We start from the raw sequence: 13,494 nt of genomic DNA, 5'->3' as shown, positions 1-13,494 counted from the left end.
CAGCCCAAGATCTCAACTCCCCTAAAGTGCCCATCTTGATAGAGACGGCTTTAGACAAATTCCCTTTCATTATTTAGGTTCTTTGGGTTCATGCCCTTGAGTGGGTGTTTGCTGTGGTATACAGGAAAACAAAGAGCAAATTAACTAGATCGCTTTATTGCTGTAAAGTGGGTTTAGCCAGCAGACAAGACAGGCAAGTGAAACATGCCCACTCGAAAAAACCTGCCTTTAACACCCTTTTGCTCTTCATGCAAGCTCACTCACAATAGCAGTTCGTCAACTATATATGGCACACACAACTTCATCATAAACCGAGAGCATTTTCGCCTGGTTGAACATGACTTCCTCTGCTCTCACCTGGCCGCAGTGTTACATCAGGGCTACTTTGCTTAATCCTCACATGTGCACGTGTGTAGCAGCTATTTAAAGCCCTGAAGAGTTGTCTTGCAAAGCATCAGCCTGCTACAAGTGCCTGAGTTAGCTTTTGCTTTTGAAAGGGACAATCACACCATGGGACCCTAAAGGTCATTGCTCTACTTTCTAATTAGCGCCAAAAAAAATCCCCAAACGTCAGCACAGGCGCCGGCCAGTTCAAGCTCAGCTTCCCTCCTTGGGTGCTGAGGCTTTGCCGAGGCCGTTGAGTGCTGGGTTGTCTGAAAGCCATAGCCAAGCTGCTCCTGGGATGGGGTCAGGCAGAAAATTCCTGCTGTGGGGAGGGGACTGTGTGCAGGTGGGGCTGTGCTGTGCCCAGCTCCCACTCCTGGCATGCCAGCACCGCAGCTCTCTCCATGCTGGGGACATGGCCTGGCTCCACTGAGGATCAGTGCTTGATCCATTCTGCAGCCGCTTCTGAGCTCCCCATTGCCCACCCACCGTTGTGCTCAGGAAAACCCAAAGTGTCCCATGCAGGAACATGTCAGCTGTGGAGCCTCCACCACTTGGACAGAGCACATCAGCTGGAGGCAGAGGGCCACTGGGCATCGGTGGGAAGGACCTGGGTGGCCCAGGGGCAGCAGGCTGTGAGAGGGAAGTTGGCTGGAATGGATGGGACATCCTGGGCAGGGACACAGCCAGGCTGGAGCAGAGGCGGTGCAGGGTGCAGGTACTGCAAGGGAAAGCAGAGGAGGGTGGGGGAGAAGGTGAAGGTGAGGGTGAGATTCTCCCCAGGCTCCACCACATACAACAGGGCTGGGAAAGCACCTTGCCAAGGGTTTTCCCCCATCTTGCTGCTCTGCTGAGCCACAGCTTCAGCTCTTGAGCTGCCTCAGACCCAGAACACCCACGGCAGCCAATGGATGGAGGCAGGCTCCATCCAGCACAGGGAGGTGACTGCATTCCTCTCTGTTTCCAAGGGAGGGGGTCAACGTGCCCCAGGCACAGCTGCAAGCTCCCTGCTTTCCTCCAGGCACACCCTACAGGGCCTGTGTGTCCCTGGCTCAGCAGGACTCACCACAGCAGTGCTGGGGCCAGCAGCCATCATCTGAAAGGGAGGCTTGGCCCTGCTGCCTTCTCACAGATCCAGAGGTGCAGGTCACTGGGACCAGTGCACTGGGCAGGTTTGATGCTCCCACGGCTTATTATGGCACAGGTTCCATTCGATTTTGACTGCCACGGCCTGAATGGGGAAGCAACACATGAGGCACTGACACATTCTTTCTACAAACCCTGCTGAGGCAGCTGAGGCCTTTTGTACACTGGCAGAGCAGGGGTTGGATGCTGCTGTCAAAGGGGGATCCCCCAGTCCTCTCCTACAGATTCGACAGGCTGAAGGCTCAGCTGATGCATCCCTGCATTCCCCCTGGCAGGCTGAGAAACACTGTAAAAGGTTTGCAGCGCTTGTGACACCCCTTTAGCTTCTCCCCTCTCAGCCTCGCTGCTGGGGGTTGTTCCATGCCTACAGTGGGGAGAGCCAGGTGCCCCCTGAAAGCACATGGATGAGCAGAGGAGCTGTCCTGAGCCCTGGGTCTGCTTTGGGTGCAGGGCTGAGGATGGAGGGCCAAGCACCCAGAACATGGCCAGACAGGTTTGTTTCTCCCCAGTGCTCTCAGACACTGCAAGAGGAAGAGGCAGCGAGCTGAGGAGGTGATGCACATGGCAGGGAGGAGCCCAGAGTCTCCACAGACAGGAAAGCTTGATCTCCCTTTGGAATCAAGAAGGGGATGTGGGGAATAGAGGTGGTGCTCAAACACCTTGCCTAGGCCCCAAATAAAATTTGGGGTTTCTTCTGTCTACTCGTGCTGCCTCCTGCTTCACATGCCCTGCATTCTACCCACCCCCCTGAGTTTTGGCTTTCCATTTGCATGTCCTCTCATCACACCACTGCACCCTCCTTCCCTCAATCCCTGCTGCTCTGTTGCTCCTTGTTTCCCAGGCCCTGTGCCTGGAACTGGGTATAGGTGGGATTTAAAATGCTTCCTACAGCCATGCCAGAGGAGGGGAGTTTTGGCAAGAGGCTGTGCTGCCACGTACCTTTCGTAAAGGGAGCCATCCACCCAGAACCAGGCCTCCGAGGCCCCATCATTCTCTGGGTCCTCTTCCTCCAGCCAGCCATAGTCGTACCAGGGAAAACTGCCCTTCTGCAATCCAATCCAGTATGGGACATCTGCATTCTTCAGGAAGGTCTGGAGAAAACGAGAAAGTGCTTTTCCATGTTTTATTCCGTGGCACTATGTACTGCAGTACTATGTACTTCACAGCAGGGTGATCATCTCCCTAAGGAGCCCTGGGGGAGGCAAGGACAGCTGAGCAGCCCTGGCGCCCTGCTCCAGCTTGGGAAACATCCAGGGGTGCCAGAGCCTTTCTATCCCATGTCAACCACCAGCCATGTGCTCCAGCACAGCTTTGCACCCTCCAATATTTTGGGAGGACAGGGGCCCCCAGAACTCTGCTAAGCCCATCTGGGGACTCCAAGGCTGGACACACCATCTCCTGCCCTCCGCTCCCCCAGCACCCTACCGGCACAGTCCAACGACTCCAGGATTTGGTGACCAGAAGCTGAGAATATGTCTTCTCACACTCATCTCTGCTGTCTTCCCAAGTCTTCTTCTCCGAGGAGATGAAGAGGCACTTGCCCCTGTAGAGCAGCCAGCCCGAAGGGCAGCAATCTGTGGGCAGGGGCACAGCTCAGGGACTTGCTCAAACACAGATGCCCTGGGGGGTGACAAGGAACACCCCCATACCTTTCCAAAAGACATCACAGCTCAGCATCTGCTTCAGGCATAGCTTCAGCCCTTGGACCACCCTGTCCACACCATGTGGTCACAAAAGCCAGTGCTTGCCCTTTTTTACCTGCTGAGGGGTGCCAGTCACCTGAAGCAGCCCCTACCTGCTCCATCATCACCGTACCTATGGCTGTGCAGGAGCGCAGGAGGGCCACGGTGTTCTCGCTGCTGTTGAGCCTCCCCTGCACCTCCTGCACCTCCCTCTCTGTCTTGCCCAGGACCCCCGTGACACGACGCAGTTCCATGTTCAGTCTGTCCAGCTCCAGCTGGCTGATGTTGCCCTCGCGCCACGCTCGCTGCAGCTCCGCTCTGGCCCATGCCAGTTCCAGCTGTGTCTGCTCCAGGCTCTGCTCCCGTGCCCTCAGCTCCTGCGACAGGCGGCCCTGCTCGGACGCGTGCTCGCGGGACGTGTCCCGCAGGCTGCGGGTGACCTGCCAGTCTGGGGACAGAGTGGGTGAGCTGGACATGGGCATGGGACAGCTCAGATGTGGCACTGACCCTGCTTAAGGCAGGTGGGATGGGCAGGGCAAGGCAGGGAATTATCCATGATGGATGGGAAAGGATGGGAGGGAAGGACACAGCTGGGAAGTGTATGGTTTGGGGCTGGGCAGGGGAGAGCAGGGCAAGGCAGGACGGGGTGCAGGAGCAGACACAGCAGGGTAAGGGCAGGGAGGGTGCAGCAATATGAGGCAGGGCAATGCCAAGATGGGAAAGAAAAAGAGCAGAAATGAGAGTAAGGTGAGGAAGATGGATGACAGGAGGCAAAGGAGGTGTGAGAGATGTGCGAGGGATACACGCTAGCTTGTGTCAGACCGGGCAGAGGAACTCAGCAGTGAGTGTGCATGAGCATGCCTCTATTCACCCACAGCACCCACCCCAGCCAGATGCCTCCCTGACCCAACCACTCCCTGCCCCAGATGTTCACAGTCCCCCAACTCACAGCAAACCCCTAAGGCCACAGTGGCCACTAGCAGCAGGCAAGTTGCCAGCAGACCCACAGGGATGCACCACCGACGGGACCAGCGCCCTGCATGATACAACAGACAACAGACATCACCTGAAGAGCTGGAAAACCCCTGACAGCCCCCACCACAGACCTCCTTCCTGGGTAGAGGCAGGAGAATGGTGGCATGACAGCACAGGTGGCATGGTTTGGGTGATGGGAATGGGATGATCCCAAAATACCACCCACAACCAACACCACAACCATCCTGGGTCCGCTGGAATCCAGCTGGATACTCACCTGGGCTGGGCTCTGCTCCATCCCCATCCTGCCCTGCCAGTGCTGGCTGAGTGTTCTCATAGGGGCTCTCTGCCTCGTTCATGCCGAAGGCTGTTGGAGGAAGGCAGGGGAGAGCAGCTGAGGCCATGGGGCTGGGTACAGCAGGGAGAGCGTGACGGGGCCAGTGGGCTCTCACCTGCCTCCAGAGCCTGGCTGGCCATGCTCCGGCCCCCCATCACTTTGGCAAACCTCAGGTCAGCATAAAGCTGTGCCATGTGGGCAAACGCTGGGCAAGCCCTGAGCCTTGCTGGCTCCCACTCCGCCCTTGGGATGCCTTTCTGAGATGTCCCTGTTCCCGCTGATTGCACCGTCTCTCGGAGGTGCAAAGGAGAAGTGCAGTCAGCATCTGCCGAAGCAGAATTTTGCTCTGCACTGTAGCAGATGTGACTAGTGAGGCATGGCTGTGGGGACCAGCACCCTTTCATTGGTCACAGAAACACCGGCCCGTCCCCTCCCACGCCCTAAAAATGCTCATGGTCCCCCTAGGCACAGGGCACGGTGAGGGCAGCACAGACAGATGTCACAGCAGTGGCAGAGCAAAGGATAGACATAAATCTGTGGGCTACAGGACAGACAGACACAAATCTGTGGGCTAGCGCAGAGCAGGGCAATCCTACATACAGCAGCAAACTGCTGTGTGGACAAGGCAGACGTGGAGAGCTGGAGGTCTTCACAGATAGAGATTTCCCCTCCCAGCCTCTGAGAATGGGATTTTCCCCATGATGTATTTGGTTCCACTACTTCTCATGCCCTCCCTGGTTCCCTTCAAAGAAGACCTCAGCTTTGGCATTGCTCCAAAACAGCCACAGAGGGCTACAAAAATCAGTGATATCCTCTTTGCCTTCCCAAGACCATAATCCCTGCATTCACAACACCTTCTTCTTGGTCCCTCCAGGCTCCCAGCATCTCAGAGGTCTCTACTGAACTGCATCCAGAGAAAGCCAGGTTTCAGAAGGGATGCCCCCCAAACCCTCCTACTGCTTCCCATTGCCTGTTACTGCCTCCCACTCTGTTTCACTGCCTTGCTACTGCCTCCCACTGTATTCCAGATGGCCAGATGAGCACATCTGAACACAGCCAGTCCCTGGGAGTCCCTGTGGAGGTGCACAGAGGTGCACAGTAGAGCATAGTGTTACAAAGCCACTGTCCATTAGCTCTGCAAGAGCAAGGGAAGCTCTTCATCAGTGGAGAATGACAAAAATTAAAGCCAGCTTCAAAGGGGACAGGAAGGAGGTTTAGAAAGCTAAAGGCTGGGCAGCCTCTACTCGACTTCCTGGGAGAAAATGGAGCATGTTCACCTGGGCATGCAGGGGCCCAGAACCAGGGAAGACATGCAGGGGAAAAGCTAATGGGATTTATTGGGTGACTGCCCAATGTACCGCCTACTGCTTGGAAGCACTAGCCCGGGGGCAGGGGGAGAGCAATGGGGCCAATTGTTACAACCCTTCTGTGCCTGGGATGTGGTTTTCCATAGTGTACTTGCAGGCAGGGTGGAGAGATGTGGCCATGATGAGAGAAGTGAAAGCTCATGCTGTGGTGTGGCCCTTCTAGGCATTAGGGCAGCGATGCTCACTCAGATCCTGGAGTACCAAGAAGAGGAAACCCTCCATCCTGGATGGAGTCAGCAGCAGAGTTACCTGCTCCTAGCTGGAAGCCAGACCTGCTCTCCCCTGCCCTAGGGAATTTGGTGAATTCTCTGTAAGCTGAGCCCTACAGCTCTCCAGCCCCGAGCTGCACCGCCCCAGTGCCACCCCAGGGGACACTGAGCAGTTTCGGGGTGTGGAGGGGAGCGAGATGGTGGTGCCCGGCCAATGACAGGGCGCCGGTGCCGTGGCCGTACTTCCCCCTCCGCTGCACCTCAGCACACTTCTGCTTCTGCAGAAACCAGCTGCAATTTCCCTTTGAAGCGGAGCAGCGCCCGCAGGGCCATCGGTGCCGCCCGGGGCATGGCCCAGAGTGTGGTCTATGCCGACCTGAAGTTTGCCGCGGGCCCATCCACGGTCTCCGATGAGGATGACAGTCCCTACGAGAACGTGCCGCTGGGCCCGCTGGCAGCAGAGCCCAGCCCAGGTGGGAAGCCGGCGGCAGTCCCGGGCAGGGCGCGGGCAGGGGACCACGGGCTGATGATGCCTGCGGGCGCTCCTCTCTTGCAGGGCGCTGGATCCGGCCATGGCGCGTCCCCACAGCGCTGCTGGCAGCCAGCCTGCTCCTGCTGCTGCTGCTGCTGGTGGCCGTCGTGGCCCTGGGGGCTAGCTGTGAGTCGGTGACCGCCGCGGGGTGGGGGCACCGGGGGCGGGCGTCGGGCTGGGCTGCGGGGGCTGTCAGGGAGGAGGGGTGCCTGGGGCTGGGGTCCGGGGTTCTTGCTTGGCCACCACGAGTTGCCTCCCACTGCTTTTCCCACTGCTTTTCCCACTGCCTACCACTGCCTACCACATGTTTTTTCCCTTGCCTTTTCCACCACCTTCCACTGCCTTCCCACTGCCTCCCACTCCCTGTCACTGCCTCCCGTTTCTTCCCACTGCCTCCCATGGCCAAACATTGCCTCCCATTTTCTTCCATTGCCTTCTATTCTCTCCCATTGCCTCCTAATCCCTCTGACTGCCTCCCATTCCCTGCCACTGACTTCCCACTGTCCTTCCTTCATCTCACTGCCTTGCATTGCCTCCCCGTTTTATTCCCACTGCCTCCCATTTCCTTCCCATTTTCTTCCCACTGTCTCCCATTGCCTCCCACTGTCTTCCACAGCCTTCACCTTGCCTTCCCACTGTCTCCCACTGCCTTCCAATGTCTCCCCTCCATTTGCCACCCCTGGGGCTTCCATTCCCTTCCCACTTGAACCTCCAGGACAATCTCCACCCACAGCCAGATACTCTTATCCTACCCTCCCTTCCAAGAGCCATGCCCCAGGCAGGGCCCCGTGCCCATGTCCCGCTCACCTGCCCTGTCCCCAGACTGGCAGGTTTCCCGCAGCCTGCAGGACACCTCGCGTGAGCACATGGCCGAGCAGGGCCGCCTGTCACAGGAGCTGAGGGCACGGGAGCAGAGCCTGGAGCAGACACAAGTGGAGCTAGCATGGGCCAGAGAAGAGCTGCAGAGAGCGTGGCATGAGTACAACATCACCGAGATGGAGCTGGAAAGCAGGAATGCTGAACTGGGGCATACCCAGCAGAAGCTGGTTGTGCTGCAGAGGGAGATGCAGGAGGTGCAGGGGAAGCTCAGCATCAGTGAGAGCACTGTGAGGAGCCTGCGCTCCTGCGTGAACACAGGTAGAGCCTGAGAGGGTTGGGGCACAGGTGATGTTGCTGCTTGCTGCGAGGTGCACGGGCTGAACTCAGCCAGGCTGAGCTCCCCAAGCATCCATAGAAGGATGAGTGCCTGAGATGTGTCCCTGCCCTCAGATTGCTGTCCCAGGGGCTGGGTACTCTACAGGAGCAAGTGTCTCTACATCTCGGTGACAAACAAGACCTGGGAGGACAGCCAGCAAGACTGCGCAAGGAGATCTGCTCAACTGCTGGTCCAGGACGACTGGCCATCACTGATAGTGCCGGTACAGAGCAGGGGGGCTGTGGTACCCCAGGAGGCTGGCGGAGCCCCACGGGGCCAGCTGAAGCAGTTATCTGTGGAGGTGCCAGGGTGGCACCATGAGCCCTGGGTTCCCAACTGGCAGTGTGAGGGGACAAACACAGCCAGGCCTGGGGCTCCTGGGCACCTGGCAAAGTGCGGGTCATAAGGAAGGTGTTTGACAGATTCTCTTCTCCCCTAGCAATTCGTGCATGAGTCTAAAGCAAACTACTGGATTGGGACAAGAATTTTTTATGAGACAAAGAGATCTGTGTGGGCAGACATCAAATACCCCTTGTAAGTGCAAAAGTCCTTGGCACAAGCACCTGCCCTTTTGCCATACTAGAAAGGTGCTGTTTTGCCCCTGTGACACCCCTCAATAAAAGAGTTGATGGTTGTCGCTCTAGATTAGGAACGGCTAAGAAGAATGACACAGACTCTCTTGTGAGTTGAACAGGAGAGCAAAGTTTATTATTCTTGATCTTTTTTTTTAGACTTCTTCGAGAAAGTCTGAGAGGTAAAACTCACATTGGTTATTAAAGTAACACATGCACTATCATTGTTTAACCTCACCCCATGACTGTTTCATAAACACCACCTGCAAAGATTGTTGTCCTTTACCAAGGACTGTTTGGATTCTTTCTCATGCTTTCTCAGGCCAGAATGAGAAGCCTGTGTGACTTAGTTTCACACAGGCTCTGTTCCTTGCTTTTTGTATTTAGCAAAAGACAGATGGTCCCATGAGCAGTGCCCCAAGGGAGGAGGGTGAGGGTAGAGCCAAACTGTGGGGTGCAGTGCCGAATATCCAAGTGGCAGAGAATAAGAGCAGGAGGAGGAATGTGACATTTCCTCAGGCTGATCTCTGTGCCAGGTGCCTTGCCTGCCCCAGCAGCACTGGTGTCTATGGGAAGTGGTGTCCATGGTGAGGAGGTTGTCACTGCTGCCCTGAGATGTGCCCTCTTTCCTAGGAGACACCGTAATTCAGACTGCTGGTCAGTAGTTAACGAGGAAATGTGGAGTTTCTCATGTGCGCATCGATTCCAGTGGATATGCGAGAAATCCCCAAAGCTGACCAGTGCATCTGAGACCCGACCTCCTTTTCTGGCCAAGGACTGACTTCTGCCACCCCCCTCCATCACTGGACTCAGGAACAGGACCTGGGGGTGCACCCTGAGATCCTGTCCCCTGTGCACACTTGGCCTCAATTGCATTGCAAAACTGCTGGGAAAAGGTGTGTCTATTTTAAAGCAAGGATTGTGGAAAACAGACCTTATTCCCCTCTCCTGCACTCATGCATACACATAGTATATTGCTTTGTACTGTGCCACTGTATGTCCCTGTGTGCCCTGGCCAGCGCAGCTCTGACCCAGGTCTCCATTGCACAACCCAGCTTCCTCCTTCTTTGTTACCCCAAGGCTGCCAGGGGTGCAGGATCTGCCATTTGCATCTTTTTGGAGCTGGGGGATGACACACTGATGTAGTCAACCTGTCCATTCTGGGGAAACCTGTGGATTAACAGCCTGTCCCTTCTCTCAGCATTGACAGCTCTCATCCTGCCCTTTCTTCTACCTTCATCACCTGCCCAGGACTTTGGGCTGAGTCCTGCCTGGGAAGGGTGCTGACAGTGGTGCCTTCAGCATGAGAAAATGCTGGGAAGCCCTGAGATGATACAAGAAATGGGGTAGTGCTGGGGAACTTTGAGAACAGAGTAGATGAATGAGGAAACTGAAACCATGGGAGGAAAATGAGGGTAATGAAGAGCTCTAAGGCAATGGGAGGTGAATGTGGGAATCCCGAGACCATGGAAAAAGAAAGGGGGTGCAGTGGAACTGCAAATGAAGGTGGTCATGAAAAAAAGGAGATGCATTGATAAGACAGTGGGAGAGAGGAAGGAGCACTGGGGAGACTTGGGAATGTGGGGAAAAGGGGAGATCTCTTCCACCCAGGGGGAAATATCCCTAAAAATGTGGTGGGACCTTATCTGCCAAAGGAAGGTGATGAGAGATCCCTGTCCAGGACCCAGTTGGGTGTGGGGGTGAGCCCAGAAGCAGCGCTGACCCTCCCTGTCTCAGTGTTTCTGCAGAGAGGGGAATGTGTTGGCAACCATTTTGCTAAGGTGGACTTGAGACAGCCTGTTGCATCCCAGGAGTTAGTGGGGATGCCATGAGTGGAATATCCTGGGATGAGACCCCTGCTTAGGAACATTCTCACACAGTCCCTTGTTGTTTTATGTACCCCAGTTTCCAAGTGACGTCACCTCAGTTACATCATCCAAGTTATATCACTCCTTGTCCCTACCCCAAAAGTTATCTCATCCCTGTTCTCCTTCCCAGTTCCAGAATGTTCTCTGTTCCTGTCTTCCCTATTGGTCCCTGTTCCCTGTCTCTCCACCCCTGGACCCTGATTGGTTGTTACCCTTTGACCATGCCTTTGCACTGCCCCTGTGCCCTCAACCCATTGGCCCTCAGTCCTGAGGCTCCGCCCTTTCCTGGTTGTATAAAGCCCTGAACCCCTCCTTGTTCTTTGTCCCTGGTTCCCTTCAGTGTGAGGTTAATAAACTCCACTGAAATACCACACAAAGAGCCCCTCTCGTGTCATTCATCAACCATCAGATACCAACACGGTGTGTGAGTGTCTGGTGAGCTGAGCTGTCCCCTTTCTGTGGAGACAAAGCTCTTGGGAAGGCGGTGGTTTCAGCAGCTCCTGCTGTGCCACTGGAACAGCCAGCACGGCTTCACCACAAGTCCTGCCCAAACAACCCAGTGGCCTAAAACGGAGTGATTGCATCAGTGAACAGGGGAAGGGCTACACCTCTTCTCTCTGGACTTCTGTAAAGGCCTTCAACTCAACTCCCCTCTAAACTTGGGAGAAATGGATTCAGAGGGTGAACTGTTCAGTGGGTAAGGTTGGACAGCTGCATCCAGAAGATAATGGTCAGTAGCTCAGTGTCCTGATGTGGACACTAGTGATAATGTAGTGATAATGTAGTGATTATGTAGTGATAATGTAGTGATAATGTAGTGATTATGTAGTGATAATGTAGTGATAATGGCCCTCAGGGATCCACCTTGGGACCAATGTTATTTAGTACTTTTGTCAACAATGTGAACTATGGGATCACATGCACCCTTGCCAAGTTTGCAGATGACACCGAGCTGAGGTGGTTTGACACACCTGAAGGACAGGAAGCCATCCAGAGGGACCTGGACAAGCTTGAGGAGCAGCCCATGGGAACATCATGAGGTTGAACAAGGCCAAGTGCTGGTGCTGCACCTGGGTGAGAGCAGCCCCCGGTACCAGCACAGGCTGGGCATGAACAGACCCAGAGCAGCCCTGCCCAGAAGGACCTGGGGGTGCTGTGGGTGAGAGGCTGGACATGCCCTGGCCATGGCACTCACAGCCCAGAGAGCCAAACGTGTCCTGGGCTGCATCCAGAGCCCCGTGGGCAGCAGGGGAGGGAGGGGATTCTGCCCCTGTGCTCTGCTCTGCTGAGACCCAGCTGGAGCATCCAGAGCTGGGGTCCCTGCACAGGAGGGACAGGGACCTGCTGGAGCCAGCACAGAGGAGGCCACCAAGATGATCAGAGGGATGGAGCACCTCTGCTGTGAGGAGAACTGGGATTGTTCAGCCTGGAGGGAAAAGGCTTCAGGGAAAACTTATTGTGGTTTCAGACTGAGAGGGCAGCTCCTGTCGCTCCGATTGGGAACGGCGATAAAGAACGACACGGACTCTCAAGGGAGTCACAACACGAGAATTCTCTGGTTTATTACTTCAGGCCTGTTTTATAGACTGGTACGTGGAAGGTACAGAAAAGAAACTCCTGTTGGTTAGCAAAGTGCTACATCACCATCATTGGTCAGGGGCACTCATCACCCCCCTGGCCTTCTCCTGCAAGAGAAAACAAAACTGCAAAACAACACCTGCAAGGCTGTTTAGTGTCCTTGAGAATTGTTTTAATTCCTTCTCATATTTTTCCCAGGCTATTTTCTCAGGCAGCCCGAGGAGCCAGGCGGCCTGTAATTTGTACAGGCACTGTGGTTTAGATTTAGCATCCATAAGCTCCTAGGAGAGCTTCCATAGAAGGAGGCTGGTGGAGCCAGCCCAATGGCGTGGCAAGGCTGGGACAGGATTGCAGATCCCCTACAGTCTCAGCTATCACACAAAACAAAGGCTTGCTGTGTCTGCCTTGTCCTGGAGAGTCCAAAGGTCCTCCCTGCTCCTAAAGCTGAGCTCCAGCGTGCACTGTCCACGGTGTAATAGTTTTTACTACAAGGACACTGCAGACCCCATCCAGCCTCTGGTTCATGGTTTCCCCAGGCTGGTTCAGCATGGCTGCTCACTTGCCCATCTTGATCTGTGGCTTCTCCTTTCTTCCTAGCTGCAGGATTTGCACTTTTCCCCACTCCAGTGCCAGCAGACTCCTATCAAACCAGTTCTCCAGGCTTCTCTGTACCCTAGTCGTGCCCTCCAGTATACACACTACTGGTTTGGTATTGCTCCCCAACCAGCTGAGGCCACCCCCTGCCATCCAGTGCACTGATGAAAGCTCCAAGGAGCAGAAACCCCAGGATCAGCCCTTCAGCAATTGCCAGGGGAACGAGGGCGTTATTGACACCCACTGCACCCCTCACACCATTCAGGTTTTCCACCCACCCTCTTCTCTTCTCCTGACCTCATATATCCCCACTTTGCAAGTGAGGCGACCATGAAAAGCCATGTGCCAGACATCAAAGGTTGATAAATGTCCCCCATTGCTCTCCCCTTATCCACAACCCATTGTTCCCACAGCAGCAGGCAGGTCAGACAGGCATCACCTGCCCTTGGTAAATCCACCTCCATACTGGATGGTTGCATGCTCAGGAGTTGTGTTACATCTTCTTCCTGGTATCGAGGTGGGAGAACAAAGCTCAGCTCCGGACAGGTGATGTAGGGATAGGAAAGGGCAAGACATGAGCCAGCAGCAAATAGTGGCAGAGGCAAGGGGCAGCCAGGAAATCTGACAGAGTCCTCAAAGGGACAGCAATGACACCAGCTTACCTACCTTCACCAAACCACCCTGAGTGGAAGGCAGCAGAGGTGAGCTGGAAGGCTGGTACAGATGTCCCCTTGTTGAGGAGTACCTCTGCTCCAGGTAGCTGGGCTTGCAAGGTGCAGTTAGAGATGCAGATGGAAGTGCAGACTGAGCCCTGGGTGAGAGCCTGAGGTAAGAGGCTGTGAGTTGCCAGCGCCTGGGACAGCAAAGGGCAGGAAGATGAGTGGTGCCAGACAGGTACATGGACACTGAGAGAGACAGCAGGAGCTAGGAATTGCTGACCTTTTGGATAACCAAGGAGAGGGGTGACAAAAGCAAGGTGGATGGACACAGAGAGGGGGCAGGAGAAGAGAACTGAGAAGGAGGACCAAGGTCTGAGTACAAGCAGACATTGAGGG

The 13,494-nt window shown here is 55.3% G+C and overlaps 2 protein-coding genes across 3 annotated transcripts; one reads left to right on the top strand and one right to left on the bottom strand.

The window, feature by feature from the left end:
• Window positions 1-135: 135 nt before the first annotated feature.
• LOC111940959 (B-cell differentiation antigen CD72) lies at window positions 136-4,875 on the bottom strand. Its single transcript, XM_023943896.2, has 8 exons — window positions 4,640-4,875; window positions 4,465-4,554; window positions 4,162-4,248; window positions 3,346-3,660; window positions 2,956-3,104; window positions 2,470-2,621; window positions 1,451-1,615; window positions 136-1,105 (listed from the first exon to the last, which is right to left on the bottom strand). The coding sequence occupies exons 1-7, from the start codon at window positions 4,716-4,718 to the stop codon at window positions 1,477-1,479; spliced, it is 1,011 nt and encodes a 336-aa protein (XP_023799664.1). The 5' UTR covers window positions 4,719-4,875; the 3' UTR covers window positions 136-1,105; window positions 1,451-1,476.
• Window positions 4,876-6,277: 1,402 nt separating this feature from the next.
• On the top strand, window positions 6,278-10,644 carry LOC111940996 (B-cell differentiation antigen CD72-like). Of its 2 annotated transcripts, XM_086867273.1 has the most exons (6): window positions 6,278-6,573; window positions 6,657-6,758; window positions 7,455-7,769; window positions 7,902-8,050; window positions 8,267-8,361; window positions 9,033-10,644. In XM_086867273.1, the coding sequence occupies exons 1-6, from the start codon at window positions 6,315-6,317 to the stop codon at window positions 9,178-9,180; spliced, it is 1,068 nt and encodes a 355-aa protein (XP_086723399.1). In that variant the 5' UTR covers window positions 6,278-6,314; the 3' UTR covers window positions 9,181-10,644. The 2 variants fall into 2 exon arrangements, with proteins under 2 accessions (XP_086723399.1, XP_086723400.1); XM_086867274.1 differs by lacking the exon at window positions 8,267-8,361 and having other exon boundaries at window positions 9,033-9,146.
• The last annotated feature ends 2,850 nt before the right edge of the window (window positions 10,645-13,494 follow it).

This window comes from Cyanistes caeruleus, chromosome Z (genome assembly GCF_971803275.1).
Source record: "Cyanistes caeruleus chromosome Z, bCyaCae1.hap1.1, whole genome shotgun sequence".
Lineage (NCBI taxonomy): Eukaryota > Metazoa > Chordata > Aves > Passeriformes > Paridae > Cyanistes > Cyanistes caeruleus.
The sequence above is the reverse complement of the archived record's forward strand: the minus strand, read 5'-3'. Positions and strand labels throughout refer to the sequence as shown.

Excerpts from the sequence above, each read along its gene's own strand:
- LOC111940959 (XM_023943896.2), bottom strand. The coding sequence starts at position 4,718 with ATGGCACAGCTTTATGCTGACCTGAGGTTTGCCAAAGTGATGGGGGGC. Across the intron at positions 4,555-4,639 it reads CAGCCAGGCTCTGGAGGCAG|CCTTCGGCATGAACGAGGCA; the intron begins GTGAGAGCCCAC and ends TTCCTCCAACAG. Across the intron at positions 4,249-4,464 it reads TGGAGCAGAGCCCAGCCCAG|GGCGCTGGTCCCGTCGGTGG; the intron begins GTGAGTATCCAG and ends TGTATCATGCAG.
- LOC111940996 (XM_086867273.1), top strand. The coding sequence starts at position 6,315 with ATGACAGGGCGCCGGTGCCGTGGCCGTACTTCCCCCTCCGCTGCACCT. Across the intron at positions 6,759-7,454 it reads CGTGGCCCTGGGGGCTAGCT|ACTGGCAGGTTTCCCGCAGC; the intron begins GTGAGTCGGTGA and ends CCCTGTCCCCAG. Across the intron at positions 8,362-9,032 it reads GCAGACATCAAATACCCCTT|GAGACACCGTAATTCAGACT; the intron begins GTAAGTGCAAAA and ends CCTCTTTCCTAG.